This window comes from Dicentrarchus labrax, unplaced genomic scaffold, assembly GCF_905237075.1.
Source record: "Dicentrarchus labrax unplaced genomic scaffold, dlabrax2021, whole genome shotgun sequence".
NCBI classification, from domain to species: Eukaryota; Metazoa; Chordata; class Actinopteri; family Moronidae; genus Dicentrarchus; species Dicentrarchus labrax.
The window spans coordinates 21627881-21651750 of record NW_026136711.1 but is presented as its reverse complement, the minus strand read 5'-3'; the positions used below and the strand labels follow the sequence as shown (position 1 = coordinate 21651750).

General features: G+C 39.5%; 1 protein-coding gene across 2 annotated transcripts in view; it reads left to right on the top strand.

The window, feature by feature from the left end:
• The first annotated feature begins 1940 nt into the window (after positions 1-1940).
• Positions 1941-23870, top strand: part of ca16b (carbonic anhydrase XVI b) — a 100332-nt gene continuing 78402 nt past the window's right edge. Inside the window, exon 1 of one of the 2 annotated variants that reach the window (XM_051415742.1) lies at positions 1941-2679. In XM_051415742.1, the coding sequence (XP_051271702.1) occupies positions 2595-2679 (85 nt within the window). In that variant the 5' untranslated portion in view covers positions 1941-2594. The remainder of the gene's footprint in view (positions 2680-23870) is intronic. The other variant, XM_051415744.1, reaches the window with a different exon arrangement.

Genomic DNA, 23870 nt, shown 5'->3' with positions numbered 1-23870 from the left:
CCCCTCATTTGCATTTTGTTTTTTAATATTCTCGAGTTAAGATTTATCATGAAGAACATGTCACCCCCCCCCCCCCACCCTCTGTTTTTGTTTTATTGTTATCTGAGTGTTATTGGAAATGAAATAAAACCTTGTGTAACACTTACATCCTTTTTTATTAAAGCTATAAGCCGGGATCATGTCATGGTTGATTTCAAAACAGCTGCAAGGCAACATTTTGCAAAACACACAAAGTACATCACAGCCTTGGCTTCGAGGAGCCTTGTGGCTTATTGCTTAAATTACGACCAAAAATGTTTCCATGGACTTTTAATGTTGGTCCGCCATTACTTAACTTTACACTCATTGCTGTTCATGCGCTGTTTCTCCGACTTAGAGGTTGCCTATATTCCACTGCATGAAAAGTAATTTGCCCAAACAGCAGTGAGAAAGGACGCTCATGGGACCACTGCATGTTAATGTTTAACTACAACATTAAGGCTGCATTTCATGATCGATTAACTTGTTGATTCTTTTCTGAATTAATTGATCAATTTTTGGTCTTTAAAGTTGTGTAAATGTCCGTGCAGAGCCTGAGCAGACGCCTTTAAACTGCTTGTTTTGTCCCGAGCAACAGTCCAAAACCCAAAAGGTTTTTCAGTTTACTATAAGTGGCAAATCCTCACAGTTATGAAGCTGGAACCACTCAATGTTTGGCACTTTCACTTGATAAATAAATTAAACAATTAACTGATCATCACAATAGTTGCTGTATTGATTGTCTATCAATCAACTAATCAATTAATTGTGTCAGCAATATATAACACGTATCCAACTGAGCAAACTCTTCTCACTGATAACTCATTTACAGTTGCATTGGTCTATATTTATGTGCATGAGAACTAATTTGAATTACAGTTAATTTTACATTGTGACGTTTCACTGGTTTGGTGACCTCTACACGTTAGGGCAAGTGTGATGGACCTATTGCATAAGAGTTTTGAAGTCTGCATGATTAATTCAGCAGGGCCATCCAGTTGTGTCACCTGACACAGCCAAGACAGAAAACAAAAACTGGAAAGTGTTCAGAAACTTCTGTTCAGGTTAATTGGACTTGATCAGTCAGAATACAGTCAGGTCTGGAGTATTGTGTTTTGCAGTGTGTATGGAGGTAGTGCAGCCTGGAGGATCGTGCAAGGATGCCCACGAGGCTGTGGGGGCTGTGAAAAGGTAGGCATTTTGGAGAGGAAGCAGATGGCCCACATTAAAAGCAAAGGGCCCTTGTGACTGTCTTCAATGGCCCTGCAGAGAACTGGGTAATTAAATGAGAAATTTAATCAGATTCCTCAAATTAAATGTCCAGCTGGATAGTTCTGCAAGAACACTACTGACTACACATTTACCTAAGGGAGAGTCACTGGTGGATGCATAATTCTCCGATCAGTACAGACTCACACATGATGATATTCCAGGTGATGATTACTGCTAAAGTATTCCATTCACAGTTCTGCCAGCAGGAGGCAAAGGGACATCATTGTGTGGCCACAGGAGGGTCATTTTAATAATGGGGCCTGGGAGGAAGCAGCAAAACAGTGAGATGGCAGGATGTGGGGGGTTGGATTCAGTAGATTCTACCTTTACTGAACAAGGCTTCAGTCCACTGTAGAGTCTGAAATGGCCTCAGTTAGATAATATTCCAACAGTGTTTCATCATTTGATGCAACATGTTTGATGCAACATTAAAAAAAAGGGGGGGGAGGGAAGGCAGCAGAATCCAGGCTGGACTTGGTGACTTGACAATCTGACATGAGCCTCTGTTTTTTCTGGACTCTTCCTTATCATAGCACCGTAGACAGAAACCAGCCTCTGGGTCCGTTCCGAGTTCCGACTCATTTTGCATTCAGCAAATCCAAGAACCGCCTCCCCTCTCTACCTCCCTCCCTCTCTCCCTCCCTCCCCTCAGCTGCTCCCGCCCCGTGCTGGCTCCCTCTCACACGCAGCCTGTCCGGTAGGATGGGACCAGTAGCCAGATATCCGTGCATGCCTGACCGCTAAGTCTACTTCCTGGATGGAAGAATGGGACGTCTCCAGCACCACTTTTCTTCGCATTGTGCATCGCCCTTCGTCACGCTGACGCCGCGGATAATCACTTCATAATGACCACGTGTAATCAATAATAGCCGACCACTTTTTTCTCTCTCTCTCTCTCTCTCTGTTAGTTAAAGACAGCGATTGATCGCCGATTGACCCCTCCACACTTCGGGAATGTCGCTATCTGGAAGCCCGCTACAGGCACGGTGGAGTCCCGCAGATTTTCAACAGTTTTTGCACAGCTGTGGCGTGCGTAACGTTTTATTCCTCGAAGCTAAAAACAGCTCCTGCTCGGACTGGAGGCGAATAAATGTGTCTTTTTAAACAGCATTGACTCTGTCGCCCTAAACCGCTAACCGCCAGTACTTTGATGCTCTGCCTTCGTGGTTGCTGTGCCAACTTCGCTTTCAGCTTCGGTCGTGTGTATGTGATTTTTTTTTTTGTTTGTTTTTAAAAGAAGAGAGAAAAGACTCAAAAACTTTGTCACCCGTTGCCTTCTTGTTACTCTCGATGAGTAGTCTAACATGCGGAGAATACGGGAACCGAGTTACTGGTGGATTTTATCCTTAATGTTTTTAACCTTGCCCAAACACAAAGACTGTCACCCTGGTAAGTACTTGCAACACGGGTTAGCTACCATGTATGTAGCCCAACTACTGAGAGTCTCCAGTGTTGAATTGCTCTTTTATAACCAACGGTAAAAGCGAGTTTTTTTTTATTTTTTTCTGGTGTCGAATTAAAGCTTCTTCTTTTCCAGAGCCAACGTTCCGTTCCAGGGTTCTACTAACGGTTACAAGGCCGAGCCGAGTTTAACGTCCAACGGTCAACGTTGAGACGGTTCCTCCGTTGATTTGTGTGCATGTTATTGATTAGGCAGCGGGACTATGGCGCAAGCTACCCCCCCCCCCCTTCTCTCTCACGTCTCCGGTTTTAACGTTAGGCTGAACATTCAACTCCTGTTTGACCCTGTCGCCCCCCCCCACTACATGTTAGCTACAACACTGGTTGTCCATACGGTGCAACAGTCTAAAGAGTCCATCAATCTCCGGAAATGTAGCCCCTGTAAGTTAACATTCCTGTAGGCACTCGTAAGATTTGTGGCATTGGTTGAGTTTGTGTACTTTATCTCTTGTGGAATATTACTAGGGGTTATCTTTCCGTTAAAGCTGTAGTTTTTTTTGTTGTGGTGTTTACAGGGTGTCCCAAGTTTTATATTTCAGGCTTACTATAGTTGTGGTCTGGGCTTTCTGTGGAGGTATAATCTGTGTGTCTGCTCGCTGTCATGTGCGTAGGTTAGAACCGAGGATGAGAGCGATAGTTAGCGCTGTTGGCTCGGAGATGGATGCACTGTATGAGGGGCGATTAATGCCACTGGAGCACAATGTAGTCCTGGAATAGAGGCTTCTAGTTTGGGAATATGGGTGTTGTGCTGAAATGTGTTACCCATTCAGATTCTGTGCCACTGTAGATTTAATAATGGGAAAAGATTGATGTGTTTATGTGAATATTAAGGTATGGAGTGTTTGTGTTGTACAGGACCCTGTGTATAGTTTTTAGGTCATATTTTCATTGGAGGCACCGTCCCTGCTTTTGGTAACAGCTGTGACAGTGTGTTGTGACCTTTCACAGAAATATGGGAAAAGATTTCCAGAATATGGTGCAACACAGTCTGTTTTCCCCTTTCAAATTGGGTTTTCCAAATGTGGGTGTGGGATAGGGCCTGATTTGGGTTATAGCTGGATGGGGTAAGGGCTGGGGTTGGGTTGAGGTTGAGCATCAGCAATATGACCGGTTGGGGTTTGGCATGAGGTTCGATTCAGTTTTAGGTAGGACACGTTGACTCACTGCCACTGCTTTTTTAAGAAGAGTAAAAAATAATGAGGAAAAGCACCACCAATTACTGGATTTTTGTGGCTGATATCCCTATTGATACTTTTTTTAGAGTTTAAAAAAAAGCAGATTATCATGTATTGGCCAATATTACATGATACCTGAATATAAAAACAAAATTTCTGCTAATAATGTTAGGTTATTAAATAATTGTTTTAAAGATATGAACTGAACAAGAAAATAAACTTGTTAGTGCTCTCTGGTGGACAAATGATGCATTATCCAGCCTGTTTTTATGGTCACAACACACATTTTAGTCATTTCTGCCCTGCAAATGCCTATTACTTTTCAGCCAACACGCATGCTAAAAGATGATCGGTGACTACTGGCCAGTAATCATTTCCCAGCAACGTATCAGTCTGGTTCTGTTATACCCGCAGAAGCATTTGAAGAAATGATCGACTATGTGTTAAATTTCATTTTAACCTTGTGGCAACTGCAGAGACTGGTGTAATACTTCTAGTCAGTGTGTGCATCCCGAGTCCGATGTTTTTACTCTGTGGCACCAATCATCCCCCATAGCAAGCAGCAGTGATGTAACACAGGAGAATGGTTCCTCTCTGAGTCACCCCCATCTACCCCAAAATCCCCCAGTTCCATGCTTCCACGTCCTATGTTTGCAGCTATATTGACTAGCAGCCTCCCAAGCCTGCTAACAAAGCTGAGTTTTCTCATACGGCACGTCTCACCAGACCTCTGACACACAGCGCAAATGCAATACTTGTAGACCGGCTAGAAAGTGGTGGGGGATAAATCCAATTTAACTACTTGTACGCTGTCATGTAAACTGCAGTTTTAGCCCGGATGACCTCAATCTGTGTAATATAAATGTAGAGTTTCGATCATAGACAGTATTGCCAAACTGGTGCTTAAGTTAACATCAAAATGAAAGATTTCAAAGGGGGGGGGTTATTTTCTGTCTTAAATCAATGCGTCACAGAGTTGAAGGCATAGCTGTCAATAAAATTGGCCTTATTTTCATGATATCTTCCTATTTGGAAAAGCAGTCTTGCATGTCTTTTCTCACTAACACAAACGTCCTGTTTTTTGTTGGGTTTTCTTTTTTTTATCCCAAAATGTCACTCCCTACACTAATATGGAGATGGGGGAAAAAAAATGTAAGAAGAAAAACAGGAGTTGTGGTGTGGTCAACCACATTTGTTTTAAAGGTTGTGTGGTTGGAATTGCAGCTCTGTAGTTGTTGTTATAAGCATAGTTTGTCATTAATTCTAGAAATTCTCCTGATTGCATCACTTAAGTAATGAGGAAATTATTGCATGTTATGTGAATACAGCTATACAAAAAAAGGATAAAGGCGTAAAGGCTCATAATACAGCTGGGGAATAATTGGCAGCACAGAAAATACGACCTCAAAGAACAGGGATTTGGAGAATTTAAATAAAAAATAATGACTATTTGTTCATGTAATTGCCATTTTCGCTTGTGTGTATTGTAGTGATGTCCTTTTTCAAATAACACCACCACTGTCCACTGCAAATAGAATATTATTGAGCAAACTTGTTATTAATGTTATTAATGAGGTCCTGATGTACTGCTGTGCCAGCAGGATACCAGCTGTCTGGACATCACTGATGTTGGCAACAGCATCATTATCATCAAGGCCCTCCTCTACCTCCTCTGGATAATTGGTTTCAATATGTACAGTACTGACACATCTCAAAACTAACTTTCTCCTGGTTTTTAAAATAGCAGCAGTAACATATGCTCAGTCTCGATCATGGATGGACTCAGCACACTGTTATCTGTTGTCTCTCCACCAGCTGCTGGTGCCACCCACTAAATGGTCCGATGGGGAAACATTGCAACTGTAATCACTTTTCACTGGTGCAGATAATTCGCTGTTTATCCCTTTTTACTTGTGATGCTCATCCTTTACTTATTGCTTTCAGATGTAATGACAATCTTATTTGTCTGTCTAATTACAGAGGGTAAACTCGCAACTGCTACTGCAATTTTGTTATTAACAATGTTGTTTGAGCTGTGCCGACTGGTGCTGGCCTGAGACTGTAGTCTGGTTTTAGTAATCTGAACAGTTGTGACTTACTGTGTTGTTCATATTGTATTAGGGTGGTTAAGCAGTGAACACTGTTGTGGTTTGGGATGAGCACCCCCGAGTTTTCTTCAAATCTGCTGTGGAAAAAGTCTGAAAATAGTGTGAAATGAACAACTTTTTATTATTATTCCCCAATTTCCTACATAAATTGTAGTTACTAAGTTAGTTTTGTTTGTGCAACAATATTTTAATTAGAAAAAAAAATTAAAGTAGCGTACACTGAAGGTAAATTAATCAAGTATTTTTGATAAGGCAGTCTAGAAAATGAGACCAACTTTCACAAACACTCAAGGAATCATTTAAGTTTCTGGTTTGGTGTTTCTGCTGCAGAATGTCCTCACTGATGGAAAATGCTGTTTGAGAAATTGTTCATAATTTCCCTGGTGTAGCCAAGGCAAGTGTAAGTAAACATTTTCAACCTTGAGTTAGTTTTCTGAATGCATTTAAATCACTTTTTTAAAAACTGTTTGTCTTTTGTCTATGATTTTTTTTAACCTGTGGCCATTTATTTGAAAATGTATGGTCATGTATTGAGTTTTTTTAAATAAGGATACCTGCTCTGTGTGCCCATACTAGATGTGTGTGCTCAAAGCACTAAGAAATCAATGTAAGAGACACTGTATATTTCCATAATATTAAATATGATAAAACATGTATGAATATGATAGAAAATGATGAAAATGCAGTTGGAAGTTACTGCATGGGAAATCTAAGTACTTCACCATATTGTAGTAATATGAAAGAAACGTGTGTCAAAGGATGTGAATCAAACTCAGACTTTGACTGCTTTCATCAAACTAGACAACTTAACATGTATGCAAAAATGTTTTTTAGTGCATTTTATTGTCTTATTTTTTGTGTTTTTTCGCCTTTCTTCAAAACAAGCGTGCCACCATTAACAACAAGTTAAAAGTATTTTTTTTAGCTGTAAGTGACTCGCAGTTTGGGTCAATAGTATCCACAAAAACCACATTAGAAATTAATGTCTTTCCCTGCAATATATTTTAGTAATATGTTTAAAGTATGCTTTATCATTTGTCAAGTGCGAACGTACGACAAACTCAAAACATGATAGAAGCACCACTGCAGTGATATCGAACTTGCAGCCCACTATAGTGTCCCGGATGGCCCCTCTGACCATTTTCTAAAATGAAAATAAAAAGATTTTTTTATACCAATTAGTAACTGTTCAATAATGTCCCTGGGCTGTTAGTTGGGAAGTTGCATATTATCCTACACACACCAAAAAGCTTAAATATACTATTTATTCTGTCCATAGTAGCAGTTTATGTTTATGGCTTATAAAGCATTACAACATTTGAGTGATTGCATGACAACTAAAATGCAGTTGCAGGCATTAAATGCCGTCAAACAAAATAGGGCCCCCTCGTAAAAACATCATTGATTTATAGCGCTACTAGTGGTCAGAAACAAAGTACCTTTTAACCTGCAAAAGTCCAGTGTGTAACGTTTGGGATATATTGGCAGAAATCTAATATTGATAGGTATGTTCTCATTCGCGTGTAATCACCTGAAAGTAAGAACCGTTGTTTTCTTTACCTTAGAATGAGGTATGTTTCTATAGTAGCCCAGGATGGACAAAGAAAAAACTGGCTGTAAATGGGGCCTGGTTGCAGTCTGCAAACTCATTGCTAGATGCTTCTAAATCCTACACACTGGTCCTGACGGACCAAAGACTGATCGAGCAGGGCAAAAATGTATGTAGAGTAGGGGTGAGTATTGGCAAGAACCTCACAATACGATACGTATCACGATACTTTGGTCAAGATACGATACGTATCACGATACCAAGATATAAATAGAGATGAAAACACAAGTACCTGTATATGCACATCAGATGATATTGATCAGAGGACAAATTGAGTCAAAGCTATTTCATTCAAAACGGCCTCTCCATTTTATTAATTTAACAGAACATGGACGCCACCAGTGCGGCAGCTGTGTTGTTATTGTTTGTGGCTCATCTAAACAAGCTTAATGTGAAATAATAATAATAATTTTCTACAGAATCACTAACATTTCAAGTAATTCCGTTATTGCAAGTCTTACATTTCAATAATATTTGGCCATTTTCGCCTATTTCAATTTCAACAAGTGCTGTGGCGTTTGTCTCGAGCCACCAGGGGCAGTGGCAGGCTAGTGTTATTATTAGCTACATTAGCCTATTTAGCAAACCAGCTCGAAAACAAAACTTTACATTGTATTGCACGCACAGCAACACCGTGCAATGCCTAAATTGGTGACCGGACTAAAGCAACAATGTAAACAAGTGTGTAAGAGCATTTAAAATTAAAACGACCAACGTAGTACAAATACAAAGAAAATACATCTCAATATGGGCACAGCCATCTTTGTTTTGCGAGTCGTACGTGCCCCCCCGTTTAGCTCGGCTGAAATTAATATCTCGGCGTGGTGTCTTGCTAGGTGAACTCGGAAGTTCGTTGTGTTCCCACAATATTTCACGGCTGCGAGACAAGGCTTACAAACGGCATTATCTTTTTCCAACTCATTGTTCTTACCATCTTTTTTTAACTTGGAAGCCAAAGTGCTTCCAAACGTCTGCTTTAAACTGTGGAGGCGTTGTTATTTTGATAGCTATTTTGGAAAGTCCTCAGCCACTCTCTCTAATACAGAAATACATGCGCCGCACAGCAGAGTCGCTCTTCGGTGCTGTCTACCGGAGTGGAGGTACGGAAGTCGTACTGTATTCACAACGCGTCTAAACATGAATCATTATTCTTAAAAAAAATCGATCTTTGGAGTTGAAAAATCGATATTGTATCGGGCGGCAAAGTATCGCGATATATTGCCGTATCGATATTTTTACCCACCCCTAATGTCGAGGTATGAATATTCTCTACCTCCTATATCCTTTCTCCCTGCTCTTCAGTGGTATGTTATTATAATTAAATTACAAGAGTGTAGATGCTTACTATTATGTGCATTTTAATTCTGTACTCATCAGTAGAACATTGAAAAGTGACAAGCTTCACTGCTCATGCCCACTTGATACAGCTGCATCCATTTTCAGTTGTCATGTCTCCGCCGTGATTTCAGAAGTGCAGTGTCTTGAAGCAGTGTATTTGCTTGTTGAATACATTTATGTGGTAACAGATACTTATGTGCCATTCTCTACTTGTTTTAATTGCTATACTATAGCATGCCATCTTATCCTCATTGTCATCATATAATGAATTATGTATATTGGCATAAGGAAACCGTAGCAGTTCTTCTCCTTCTTTCCAGTTATAGGAGACATAAACAAACAAGAGAACTTAGCTGTGCTGTATGTAGTCAATAACAAACAAATCATCACTAGATTTTATATGTATTTACAAGTACATTTCATGCTCCCGAGAACTGAGCTAAAAAAAAAAAAAGCTAAGCAGAGAAAAGAGCCACCATTGAGATGGTCTGTTCATCTGGTGCACATGGGTACACTGGCAGCATACAGTTCCCAGGAGCCACAACTGAACCGGAACGACCAGCGGACATTACGGGCGAGGTCGTCCTGTCTGGAAACACAGGCATTAATATTGAAGTGGAATATTTCAGTTGATATGAGCTCGACATTATGAGAACGGTGCTTTATTTCATGAGATAATTATAGTAATTTGACATTAATTGTGATTAAACTGTTTATTTGTTTAACTTATGTTAATCAAGGCAATCAGTCATCACTTCATTACTCGGTGTGTATGGTTGAGTTCACTCAGTCTTTCAGCCAAGATACTCCAAGCTGGTCACAGTAGCATTTTAATCATTTAGAATGACTCACAGCCACTTCACTCCAAATCATTTCATCCGTCCTAGAAACATCCAACCCAAAACACACACACACACACGCACACGCACACACAGACACGCACACACAGACAGACACACAGACACAGACACACGCGCACGAACTGCATTCGACCAGGCTGGTTAAAACAAGGGAGGAAAAACGCTGTTGGGGAAACTAGTGTACTTATTTCCTGCGCTTCATGACAATAGTGATTAATGTCTAGGCAATAAGGCCCTGTCACTGAAGGACATATACTACTGCACTCAAGGACTTGGCCATATCAATAAATGTCCTCTGTCCTTTAGTTGCCATGTCCTCTTCCCCTTAAACAATATTGCTGTGATGTGATACTGTCAGCTTTACTTATAGCTGAACTGTCAGTCAACGCTGCCCTGTGGAGAGTGAAGACAATGGAACCTTCAGGCTCCCTTTTCCTGCATTGTGTTATTGTGGGTCAACAGAGCTTGTGTTTGCTCTGTGCTCATTGTGGGGGGTGTGGGGGCTACATTCAAGATTGTCTTTTACGGAGGCAAAGAAAAACAAATTCAAAACTAGGCTATCCCATCCACAAGGCTCATTTTCCCTGTCATGAATTATGGCGACAATCACTGAAGATATAGGATTATAGGCTGTGCATGTTTTATCAAGCTCAAGGTGCTCTGCAGAATGCAAAATAAGCGTGTTGAATAAGAGTCCAGTTGCATGTGATGAATCGAATTTTAACATTTGCATGAATTATATTCTTGGATTTTTGAGCAGCTGTAGAAGATGCCTGAAATGTACCTGTGCTCGAAATACAGAAGTGATATATTTCACCATGCACTCAGGTCACTCACAATGCAGTCACTACATTCTTTTATATATACAAATGTAGTCATTACCCAGCTCTTGAAACTCTACAGTGGTAGTCACTGTGTATAGTAGTTTTCACTGTCAGTACAGACGGGTGTTTTATTCGAATGGAACAGCAACAGAATGCTTCAATGAAATTTAAAACTATGCCATACAAACCTGACAGTCCTTAGATCTTTGGGATTGGCTGTTGTTTTGTATGAAAACATCACCAAAGGGTATTGTGTTATGCAAGTAGAAGCTTTAACAGCGTTGTTCCTTTTCAGTGGGATTTTTTAAATTTGTGTATAAAGATTTATTTTGACATTATTTGTTATGGATTTGTGTGCTTAGTGTAGTGCAGTGTTCCTGATTTTTGAGGCCGATAATGTTTGAGATGATGAAAATATAGTTGGCTTGCGACCAAGATATGTACTGAGTGGGGGGATTTAACAGTTCACATGAAAATAATAAAAACAAAAAGGGCTTACAGTGTAATTGCACTCTGGTTTCTAAAAGCAAACATACTCATGATTTCTTGTTACGTAAGCAAACATATGTGCCAGCACTGATAGTATCTATGAGACGCTAGTATTGGCCAGATGATTCATCAGCTTTACTCTTTACATATAAATTTGTATGAAATTAATATATACATAAATATAGCAAATTATATTTGTATACAGTTTCTGTGTTCGAAATATATAAGGTTTAAACTACTGTCCCTCGGTTAGTTAAAACACCATCATAAGCAAAAATATCTCTTATCAATTATTTCTCAATAATTAATAAGCTTTCTGTGAGAACAGTTGAATTCACACGAGATGCAAGTTTTTGTAAAGAGGAGTGTGATTTAAGAAGTCTGCTTTTAAAAAACTAGTTGTCTTCAGGTTGGCTGCTGTTTTAATCAGAAGTGTTGGCACTGTAATTTCAACTTCGACTGTTTCAATCACTTTACAGAACTAATTTAGCTCACTACTCGACTGCGGTATAATCAACCCCTACCTTTTCAAAGTTTCCAGTGAAGAAAGTCTATAAAGGTCCTTTGCTAAGGGGGGAAACAGCTGCCGCTACCCAACAGCCTAATACCCAAAAGATTTCTTAAAATGTTGCCATCTTTCCAAATGGGTATTAGACTGTGATTAAGAAGCTTTCAGTCACCAAAATTAGAAAGCGTTTCAGTAGTGAGTAAGGCAGTTGAAGGCTAAGAAATTCAGTAGACTGACAAATTTGGGCACCTGGAATTTAAATGCGTTATCAGGGAAGTGTGATAAGCCGATAGCTTTGACGTAACGCATCATGGTTCAATGATGGATTGTTTATTTTTGGATACACTAAACATATGAGAGACTAGACTTGTATAGTTCAGAACATATCAGACTTCATCATGACTGTAAGTGGTACTAAATAAATAAGAATAGGTGTTATCAAATACAGTTTGACAGGCTGTGAGTTTCCAATCCATTTTTCCACTCCAGTCCTGAGCCCATTTCATTAATCCCATGTTGAATGCGTTTTTTTTTCCCCCTCCTTAAGTCAACACCCTGAGAGATCAGTCCCGAAGCTCTTTCCTTTGGGTTTAGAATGAGATTGATGTTCTGTTTGTTTCTCTCACACACTTCGACTCTCTCTTTGGGAGCGTTTTCTATTTCGAGTGAAGGCTCTAAAACAACGATGGAAGGGGGTCACTGGTATTTAACCATGCTACTACAAAGACCGCAACGCATTTCAGATGGCGTAAGGCCTTTTCCAGGTGCTTGATGTATTGTAACTGAAATCTTATGGTTGGAAGTTTTTAAAGATTCTGTGGTATTGTAAAAATGACAGAAGCAGCTAGTGTGGGAATTTGGCATTAGTTAATTTCAGAGAATTCCAAGGGAGAAGATGTGCTGAGTTAGATAGTTTTGGAGGCAGAACAGGAGATTAGAGACTACCCTATCGATCCTGTTGACATGCTCCCCTTTGGGGAATGCAAATGTTTCTGTTCTTCAACACAAACACCCTCCTGGTAGTGGAACCCTAATTAACAAGGGATTTGAATACCATGGCCTTTTCCTCTTGACATTTTCATATTTCAGAAAGACATTGTTTTACGCTTCCTCAAAGAAGACAACCCGTATTTATTAGACAGTGAAAAGGAATTTGTACAACAGCACGGTCAACAGCTGAATTTGTGGAATATTTCAAAAACACCTTTTCAGTTAATTCCCTGGTAATTTCTAGCTGCGCCGTTGTACATTTCCGCTCGTCTGTCATACTCTGGTGTGAGCTGGAGGTGTGACAGATGCTGTATGTTTTTGTCACTGCTAATCCAAACCTCACCGCACAAGTGTTTACCACAGCAGCGGATACACATCCCCAGGTAACCACTAATCACTCGGGGATTCCAGAGATCATCTGTCCCCACACTTAACAGCCAGCGTGAGGCAGGTGGGAGCTAGCAACCACTCAACAGCCTCACAGTTCTCAAGACAATCATCTTTGTCGCTGTAATGTTGAGAACGAAATTCTTTGAATAGGCTTTATGGTGTTAGTGCCATCTTGATAAAGCAGAAGTTGTTGCTCAGAGATTAAAAAAAAAAAAAAAAAAAGGTTACTCTTGTATTTAAGCCTGTGAATATTGTAATTGCCCTGTCCATAGATGGATTCAAGTGTGTTTTTTTATTCGGTAAAGAGGATTCAGAGGGCAGTATTGAGTAGCAGTGGCAGGACTCACTATTTTGCAGTGAACCATTATTTCCATGTCTGAAGATCAGAGTAGGTGATGTGATTTGTGTAGAGCAGCAACAATGGGATTGACAGATAATTAATTGCCTCGCTTCTGAAATGTGTTGCTCTTTGTCATCAACACTAGTAAACAGAGTATCTTTGGGGTTTGGGCCATTAGTTGGATAAAACAAGACATTTAGAGAAATCACCTTGAATTGTGGGAAATTGTAACGTTTTTTTTTTCTCATATGTTATAGACAATGCAAGTAATGGGTTTAATTGAGAAAATTATTTGCAGATTAATCCACTATGAAAGTAATCGTCAGTTGCAGCCCTAGGCTTGTTATTATAGGAAACTCTGGAACCTACAGTAAATTCTGTCCTGTTTTAAAGGTCAAGACTTGGAGGCTAATTCCAGAGAGTCATAATAGCCTTATCATTACTGTTATTATCAATTAGTCAGGTCAGGCTCACATGAACCACAGTATAAAAAGATGAAAAAGAGACCTGGTCTTCCATAAGTGCTTTAAGTATGTTCTGTGTTTGATAGCAGCATTTGTTTTCATAGCCCAAAGTAGAAGAACTGTAGATCAATAGATTACCTTCAGATTTAAAAAAAAAAAAAAAAAACTCTGATCTTTTAACAAGCCTTCTCTTTAAGCAGCCCACTTTCTTCTGATAAGCCAACTTTGTAGAAGCCAACTATATGATGCTGTACCGAGTGCCTGACAGCACCACCGTCCTCTTGCCGCTGTGTTCTTGACTGCATGACAGCTTCAGCAACGTAGCTTGAACCAAAAATGAAGCAAGAAAAATGATAGCATATCATTTCTGGGGACCTGGTGTCAGTGAGTACTGTAAAGAAGGATACAGCTTTTATAACCTTTGTCACTGACTTTGATTTGCGTTTCCTGATGCAAATATAGCCGTAGCTACTTGTTGTTAGTGGTTAGCTGCTGGTTAGCTAACAAGCTGCTGCTGTTAGCTGGTTACCCTGCAGCTAACTTAGCCGTCATATTAGGGCCTGAAGAGGATCTCTCAGCACCGAGGCGGTGTCAGTGTTTAACGTTACTATGTCTAGTACAGGAGCTTCCAGTCTGTTTATAAGAAGCTAGCAGTCAGCTAATAGCAACAAGTAAGGCTAATATGTCCATCAGTAAAACTGAGAAGCTGCAGGACATCAGAAAAGAAATCAGACAATACGCAACGTTTCCTTCACAACCAAAAAAGCACTTTGTGTGAGTTGTACAAAAACTTGAAGGGTTCGCTCTGACTCGTGAGCAGAGCAGTCAGATACATTCGACAGACTGAGCAGATCCCTGTACTTTGTGGGTGTGCTCAGCAAAGCTCTGCCTGGAGCAGATGGACCATCTTAAAAAATCTGTGACTAGCTGACGTTGGTTATGGAAAAGCATAATACACTTTAAAAATATTGCCTAAAATCATAGATTTTAGATAAACATGGCCATAGAATTTGTGACATCACTCACAGGAAACCTGGATTTGAGTTTACTGCAACTAATGATTGTTTTCCTTGTCGACTAACCAGAAACAGTCTACAACACAGATAATCAGGTTACAATAACGGGAAAAAAGCAACAAATCCTCGCATTTGAGGAACTGGATTCAAAGAATATTTGACATTTTTGCTTATTACATGACATGCACGGTACATTTTTCCTTCTTAAATTTGGTACAAATAAAGTTATGCATCTTCCAGCTTGTGTCGTAGGTTGGCTTCACCGCTCAGCTGTGTTGTTTGCTGCTTGATTAGAATCGTTACCTTGAGTCACAGCCAAGTAGCGCTCAATTGAATGCTGTTTTTCAGCCTTTGTTTGCTACTGCTCTTGTGTGCATTAGATCTCATGTTTATTGGCCTTGGATTTGTTTTGCTGCAAGTTTGACTACATTGTAGGTGATGAAATTGGTACCAAGGTGGCTTCAATAAGTTTTGCTGAGGAGTTGCACGGGTGTCTGTTGATAGAATCTACTGTTTATTGACCAGACTGGGTTACACTTTCATATCTTTTCACCAGGCAGCCATGTATGTTACCAAGGCCAAACAAGAGGGAGTGCGGAGGAGCCATGGTCTGAGCAGATGTCCTCATTTGTCATGAGTTATATGTTGGCATAGATGATTGGTGCTGTAATTGCCTTGTAATCCCTTTTGGCTAATTAGCGGCCATCTTATTGTGATATGCCAATAGATTTCTTGCATCACCATCTCTACCACCTCTCAAGTTGATCAGCGTGTTCTTATTGTTTGGACCACTGCTATGAAACTATGTACCTATAGAGTGTGACATTTATTTTTCCTCTCAACTGCCTTTTATATACGGAGTTGATTTGTACACAGGTTTGATTTTATTCGTTTTTGAAGAAACTGAATCTGAAATACTCAAACTTCACCAAATTTACCACTAATGGTAATTATGAGGGTGTTTTTCTTTTAAGTTAGAAAATGTCACAACTTAATTGAGAGCAAAATGAATCCGTTTGAACAATTTGGAAGAAATACTGTAATTTTAGCTGCCAAAAAAGTAACAGTGGGGTGGAGGGGAACTGCAATAAAACTGACAATATCTTGGTGTGAAAAAGACATTTTCATTTTCTTGGACTCACAATTATATTTTAGCATGTTATTTTTAGGGCTGTGTAATTATATAAAAACCCGACAGGTAATTAATTCATCATGAATACTAGGAACGCTTAGAGCTTCGGTGTGCATGACCCCCATATGAAAAATATGACCTTACTGTGCACAAGAAAAATAATCTTTATAAAGTAAAGCTATAAAAAAATGTATTTGAGACATTATCCAAGGGAAGCAATCAGTAAACAGACTTATATTAAAATCATAATGTAGCAGTCACATTAAACAGTGTCAGTTTTTCATTCATTTTATATATTTGTACATCACAATAAATTCAAATGTTTTTGTTCTTTGCATTCATGATGTCGTGTAAACAGTATATTGGAGCAAAATTGCATTCACATGCTTAATGAAATGAACTGCGTACATAAAACTGCACATACTACTAGTGAGGTTTGCTAAAGATACTGTTACTGAGGTATCAAGTGCATTTCTCTTCACGGTTTTATTTATGGTTTCTAAATTCAGCCTTCAAGTATTGATTAGAGTCCAACATCAAAAAGCATTTAAAGAGGAAGGGAGGAGGTCTGACTGCTTGTATGGCCCCGGGCAGGCATGAACAGCCTGTTTGGAAGTGATGCATACTAAGTCCTAGTGCAGTGGTGTTATTTATGGATAACATTGAGTCATTTGGCCAGTGAGGCTGCAGGTTACGTATGCTTCATCGGTACTAGGTAGATGTTTAATACTAAAGCACATTTGTACAGGCATTTGATTCCTCATATTTTCTTGATTTTGCAGCTTTATCGTAGTGGTATTTTACAACTGCTGTTTTCTAGACGCTTTTCTCTAAATCACCTTACTGTCATGCGACAATGTACAATTTCAGCCGAGCTGTGATCAAATCGCTGGCCTGGTGAGTATCAGTGTCACGCTCTACCTGTTAAGTTAGATGGACCCATTTACATTGCCAGTAATCAACCATCACCATTCATGAACACCACTGATGTGTGAGGAGTGTAATGTATCCACCAGAGGCAGCTGAATTTATTTTAGAATCAATAACTAGACAATTCATGCGTGGCTGCACACCGTGTCCTGAGGAATGACCTCATAAGCTCTTGGCACGTAAGCGATCCAATTGCCACATATTGGAAATTGAAAACCTCACTTTACACTGTAAATTTTCCTGACACTGTCTGAGATGTTGTGTACAATCCTGCCATTGTGTGTGGAGTCTGAGGATTTTTTTATTGTAGTCTTGTGAAGGAAGCAAGCTATAGCTGATCTAGTAAAGAGGTCACTAGCCCTGAATTTGTTTAATCTTGTTAATGGTTTTCATTAGAGCCCCTGATGTACTCAATCATTGAGCGTGCCAGCTATTTAATGCACTTCGTTCACTGTACCAGCGTTACCCTAGAAACACAGCGCGACTGCAGATTGACACAATTCAGATTTACTGTATAATTTCCCATTTCTGAGGAGCAGCGATCTTCTGGAGATTGAAGACTGCATGTGAGTGGCTATGTTAAACATTGACTTCTCCACAGGAAGCCACACAGTTTTAATTCATAAAAGGGTCTGTTTTGGCCAGACAATAGAACAATAGTTCTTCACCGGCTCCTTATGAATAGAGAATAAATGTCAGGATGTGTATTTTTTTCTTTTCTCTCTTTATTCTATTCAAGGAAGACTGGATACACTGGAGACTTTCATCTAGACCTTTTCGCCCACATGCTCTATCAAAGTCTGACATTTGATGTACTGTGTTTCTCACTTATTCCTTGTAGTAAAAGGTTGAAGAACAGTGTAACACGTGACACATTGCAGTGCTCAGGCCTTGTCACCTCCTGACTTCTGTAATATTATAGTACAGATAATATGAGTCTTCACAATGTACCTTTTTAAACAGGAGGAAAAACTGCAAGAAATAAAGGTGTGTGAAGCGAGAGTGGGCTGTGAGTTGGTGACACATTTAGATTTGATTATAATGAGATGGCCTTATCCACTTTTCAACAGATACATTTTGAGAGAAGACTACAGAGCAAGTGTTGCATAATGAGAAAGTCGAGTGTGCCTCCTTTGCCCTTCCTCCTATTCTGCTCGCTTTGTTGTTCAAGTTTCCTAATGAAACACAAACAGCAAATGTTCTCTGTTTGGGAGGAGGTCCAAGGCCGTGTTGCCCACAATGCATACAAGTGTGTGAGTGTGTTTGTGTTTTGGTAGAATTTTGGACTTATTTAAAAGTTGGTTTTGAGTTTCTGTCACTTCACTATTTCTACTTGTCTCTGTACCTCACTATGAAGTTGTATTTTAGGCTTTCAGTCCCCCGAACTGCATTGGCAAAAACATCTCTTCTTGGCTGTGTTGAATGTGCCGTAGCACTTCCTGTCAATTAACATGATGAACAAAAAGTCAGACAGGTCTTGACATGAACAGAGACATGCTCATACATGCAGAAAAAAAGAAGATTAAGACAAAGTGTCATGGGGAATTTTTAAATTACTTTTTAGAATTTAGAATTCTTTATTTTAGTTATTTCTCATTGAGTCAGTCAAGGTACTGTGTTAACTATAGACTAATGGGCCTAATTTTACTGTAATATAACTCTATTTCTTTGCCCCAAGGGTGACGATACCCTCTCTGCTGAAACAGCTTGTTTGCTTTTAGCTGTGTAGGCCTAAATATCTGTATTGGGATTTGAGTTGTTGTTTTATTATTTCTGAGCATGATGTTTAAGCCCCGGCTCCCTCTGTGCCCTATCTTTGGCTGATCTTTGCAGTTCTCATGTTCCCGAGGTCCTTGGTGTGACTGGAACACTTCCGGGGATATTTAGCCACATCGCCCACTTCCCGGGGAATGAGAAACACATGCACTCTCAAGATCAAACTCCGCTTACCCCCTTTTCTGTGCTGCTCTGCTCCACAGAGGAAACCCCCGACCTTGTTTTACCACTGTGACTTGTACTGGTAACCATGTAAAGCTTCACGCACTGTGGATTGAGTCAGGTATTTTGCATTGAGTTGAAATAAGATGAGCACATTTTGAAAGGTGTGGCTGTCATAAAAACACGGGTTAGTAATTCACCAAAACGGAAAGCTAAGCAGATGTCCTTACGTTTGACAGTTGACTCCATGCATTGCAGATGAGATTGCACAGAGAGCAGCTGTCTCCTTCAGTATGCACATTTGTTTCTTATATACATAACAATTTTGCATCAAGAGTCTACCCTTTACACGCTCCTGATGCCTGTGAAAAACGCAGTTCACTTCTGTTTAGTACTGCAGAATAATGTAAAAGTTGTTTAGACTGTACTTTGTCTAATTAGTACATTTAATGATATTCCTTCTCTCTCCCTCTAATTAACGGACAAGCTGAGAAAATGGGGATGGGTGAAGTGGATGAGTTTCGCGTCCCTCTCCCACAATAACTACCGCCGATGCGTCTGTATATAACAATATGAATGTAAAGCAGGCCGGTGCTGGAGCAGAATGTAAAAGATGACAACACTGATTGATGTGTCTGGAAAGTACTCACTTTATTCAAACACACATTTTTACCACATTGCCTTCATTAGGCATATGAAGGTTATGTGGTGGAACACGTTTATTTCAGTGCATACTCTTTGAGGAAGTTAGTGTTGCAGAGTTATTTTTCCACATTTATTTATTTATTTATTTATTTATTTATTTATTTATTTTATATTTTATTTGATGTGATTGTCTTGTGAAGTCGTGAGCTAAGATGACTTTGCCTTGATAATTTAGTTGAAATAAACTAAAGTTTTCTTGGTGATAATGGATTTAAGCAACACACAGTAACACTGATGCTGCGTGGCTACTAGGGATTTCAGCTGTTCCACTGCCATGTGTCCTTCCCAGTAAAAGAGGTTATAAAGTTGTGTATAAAACACAGCTGAATACTGATTATGATATTGCCCTTAAAGGATAAGCCTGTTGACATTCTGTATTTTTCAAAGCCGGTTAGAGCTTGTTCTTCTGTGCCACAGACCTCAATCTTTGTCCAAAAAGGCAAAGAGCACATCAGTGAGCCACACTATTGTTCCTTTGTGGCAAGTTCCGTCATTACCATTATCACAGGCTATTTAGTTTCTATTGAGTCAATCCAACGTACACCATCTTGCTTCAGTAATTGCACACTAATGGTCATGGCTGAACAGAACCCCCAACAAATACACTGTTTACTCCTGCTGTTGAGTCATGTTTTTTAGAAACTACAGTTTCCAGCTGTTTTTAATAAATTATTTGGCCTCTTTTTATTTATTTTTTTATAAGTAAAAGTGTATGTTTTGTAATTTGTTTTTAAAATATGTCTTCAGTTGAGAAAATCTGAAAGTACTGAGCATAATTGGTTTTCGTCTTTTCATGGGATTTGTGCATGACAACAAAATATTCAGTTTCGGCAGCTTTATTCTTTATAGATAATAGATCAATTGATGACCCCTTGTCTACGAGCATAATTAATCTTTTATCTATTTTTATAGTGGTTATTATAAGTCAGTGAATGAGCAACTTTCAGTACAGCCATCTACAGGGAGCCTGAACCCACAAGCAGCACTGTCCTCTAAACATTGGTAGTTTTTCAAAGCAACCAGATATCATGAAAAACAGGCATAATGTTCTATTTTTTGTGTTCTATTTTCCCTTTTCAATGTTAAATTAGCCATTAGCCACCTATTACCATTTCAAGCACTTTTCCTGTCTAGTGAGACACATTTGATACTATTTTGGTGGCAATAATGTGGGTGGCAATTGTAATACATGCATGCATTTTCTTTAAAAATGCTACCGCACAATTTGGACAGAAATCTTAAAATATTTCTATTCATTTATTTTTCTTTCTTTGTTCTATTTGTTGTGTTTTGGCCCCATGTCATGCTTAATGAATCTGGAATCAACTCTATTAAGTAATTACACAGCCTATAGAAAGAAATGACTAAATGGACATCTATCACAGCATTCCTATTCTGTTAAAACACCTTAACAACAGCACATTATGTATCATTTAAATGTATATTTTCCTAGATAGTAGAATTCACCTCCTCACATACACCATCGCTCTGCTACTCTTTGTTTACCCAAATTACATGGACATTGTAAATCAGAATGCATTTGATAGCTTAATCCATTCCGAAATAATCCTCCTGATGACATGGACGTGCCAGCCTGGCTGTCCTTCACATACCTGATGTTAACATCGGGGATGATTTTGATGTTTTAACTCCGGCCCCCAATGACTAATGCAAGTTAAACGCTCCTGTGGTTGTTGTTAGGCTGCTGTTTTTCAAGGGCTCTCAGGGGTTCTAGGCTTGTTGTTGAGTGTGATATTATGGAACAAATAGCAGGGCTTAATGGTGGTGCAGATGATTTAACTGCCCTCAGGGCAATGAAAAAGGGAAAATGATTTTGTATGCCTAGACATTGTACAAGGTGTTGTTCTGTAGGTGTTTTTGAAGCCTTTTATTTCCTCCCAAGCTTCCTAAAAACATTTCCCGATGTATAAATTAGACAAAATTTCACAATGTCTGAATGTAAAAATACCTTTTAGGCCAAACTCTCCATATAGAACATCTTATTTAAATTACAGGTTAACCCACATAATTGCTATTCACTTGTGTTTTCTAGATTTAAGATTTATGAATGTTTGAATGCAGCACGGCTCTCTTCAGCCTCCTTCAGGCCCAGCACAGACTGTGTTGTCTGCTCTGCTCTATCAGAGATGCTGTGGCTTTAATCCTTTGCCCACAGGGGACGGCTGACATGGATGAGTGTAAACTGTTGACATGGTGCTGTCTCCTATGCTCTCTGATCAAAGACGGTGTAGCCCTCCTGTTTCACAACCTGCCTCCAAATATGCTCCAGTCTCTGCCACGGAGACTCCCGCCCGCTCTGTTTTCACACTTTATGTTAACCCATGTTTCTCCACATTGAATTTGATACATTTGATAAAGAACAAAGCAGACATTTATGACTTCACCCATGTAGCCTCTGTGGCCTCCATCCATGCAATGAATTTGATTTGGAAAAACACTGTGCAAGTTGCTCATACCATAGCGGAGACAATTTTTTGAGACAGTAATGTGCTGAGTGCAAGGAAAGACTTGGCTTGATGTAATGCTTAGTTTAATTAATCCACGGTAATGATGCAACTATTAGTAAGAGCTGAGCTCGTCTTAAGTGGCTGGAGGTGTGTGTGTGTGTGTGTGTGCGCGTGTGCGTGTGTGCGTGTGTGCGTGCGTGTGTGTTTGTATTTGATGTGTGCAAATGCTGATCAGGCCACTATAACTCTCTATTTAAAGGTGATTTAGTCTCAGTTAGTCCAGGGAGTTCTGCTCTTCTTTAAAAGTTACTTTTAACCTAATGAGACTCACTCACACTAACAAGTGTGATTTAGTGTAGTTGTCATGGTTACTGGGTCACGATAGAGCATTGCATGTTCTTATACAATAAAAGAATAGAGATTTTTAAAACTGTTAATCTTGGTGGTAAAACCAATAATCTCTAAGATGTGTCAATGCTGGTAGATAATCCTATGTATAGTAAATATTATCTGTATTATGGTGCTGAAATTGTTGTAGCCTTATGTACTACAACCTATTAGTATTTTTAGGTCAGTGTGTTCTCAGTGCTTAAGTGTTCATGTTGGTAGAGCTCTTTTGCTGTGTTAGAATGAAATGATGCTGAGACAGCCATGACTAGAGTGTTCTGGTAGTTTTAGTGCATTTTGGATGTGATATTAACTGTTTTCCCAAGCTGCATGTTTGTAAAGGGATCCGTGTGAAGAGCTTTAAAACGGTGCACACAGCAGTACACACAGTACAGTGTGTAACCAGTTGTACAAAAAACGGTAATACAACATGGATTATCTAAATGGATTCAAAAATTGCACTGCAGCAAGTAACAGTGATTTCTGCCTCCATTTTGAGTCTGGCAGATTGTCATCTCCGGTTTTGTCTTAGTTTTTTCTGCCATTAGTTTTTTACACAGAAGCAATCTGCATACCCAATTGTTTGCACCCCCCTACCAACAGGGAACCACTATTAGCCAATACATCTCCATGTTTTGAATGGCACAGTGGCTTTTGACTGCTTAAAGCAACACAGAACTTTCTTGTTTTGCCTGTGCACCTGATTGACAATGGCTTCAGCTAGACATTTTCTTCTCTACTGGCACAGACTGAATCCATTGCGGAGTGCATTTTTCCCAATGAGTTGGATTATTGCAAGTCTGGGACTGTACATGCTCTAGGGAGTGTGTATGCTTAAGGACAATTTGTGCCTCTAGCCTTCGCTGTAATTCTGTTGACAATGTTTGATTTCTTTCGGCAATTTGCCCCAAGAAGCCGAAGAGACATTTGTGCTCAGAAGACATGGGGCTGATTGTCTACACTCCTTGTAATGTAGGCTGCCTGCATTTTACTAAATTAAGTTTTCACATAGGAGCTTAGCAGGGAATCTGTTGTGGTATTATTACATCCATATTTTTCAAACATATTTACTTTTAAGTCTATTTAGTTTTTCTTTTTTCTTTCCCAGACCAGCTGCTGCTGGAAAGATTTTGATTGATTGTAACTGTAAGAGAGCATAAAACATCATAGGGGCTGCAGAAGAAGCTCCTCCGGTTTTTGGCAGATCCCTGATGGTGATGATCATTACTACCCATTAAGGCATTGTGTCAAATGATGGCACCTGGGCTACAAGCAAAGCGAACAGTCACAGCTATTGCTCTGGCTCCTATTTTCACTGGTTCAGTTTGTGAGGCTATGAAGTTCAGGAAACCAAAATTAGTCAGAATAGCCAGGCTGGTAGAGAGACCCGAAGATACTCGGTAAAAGTTATACTTGTTAAAGTGTGTTTCAGTCACTGTCACCACTGG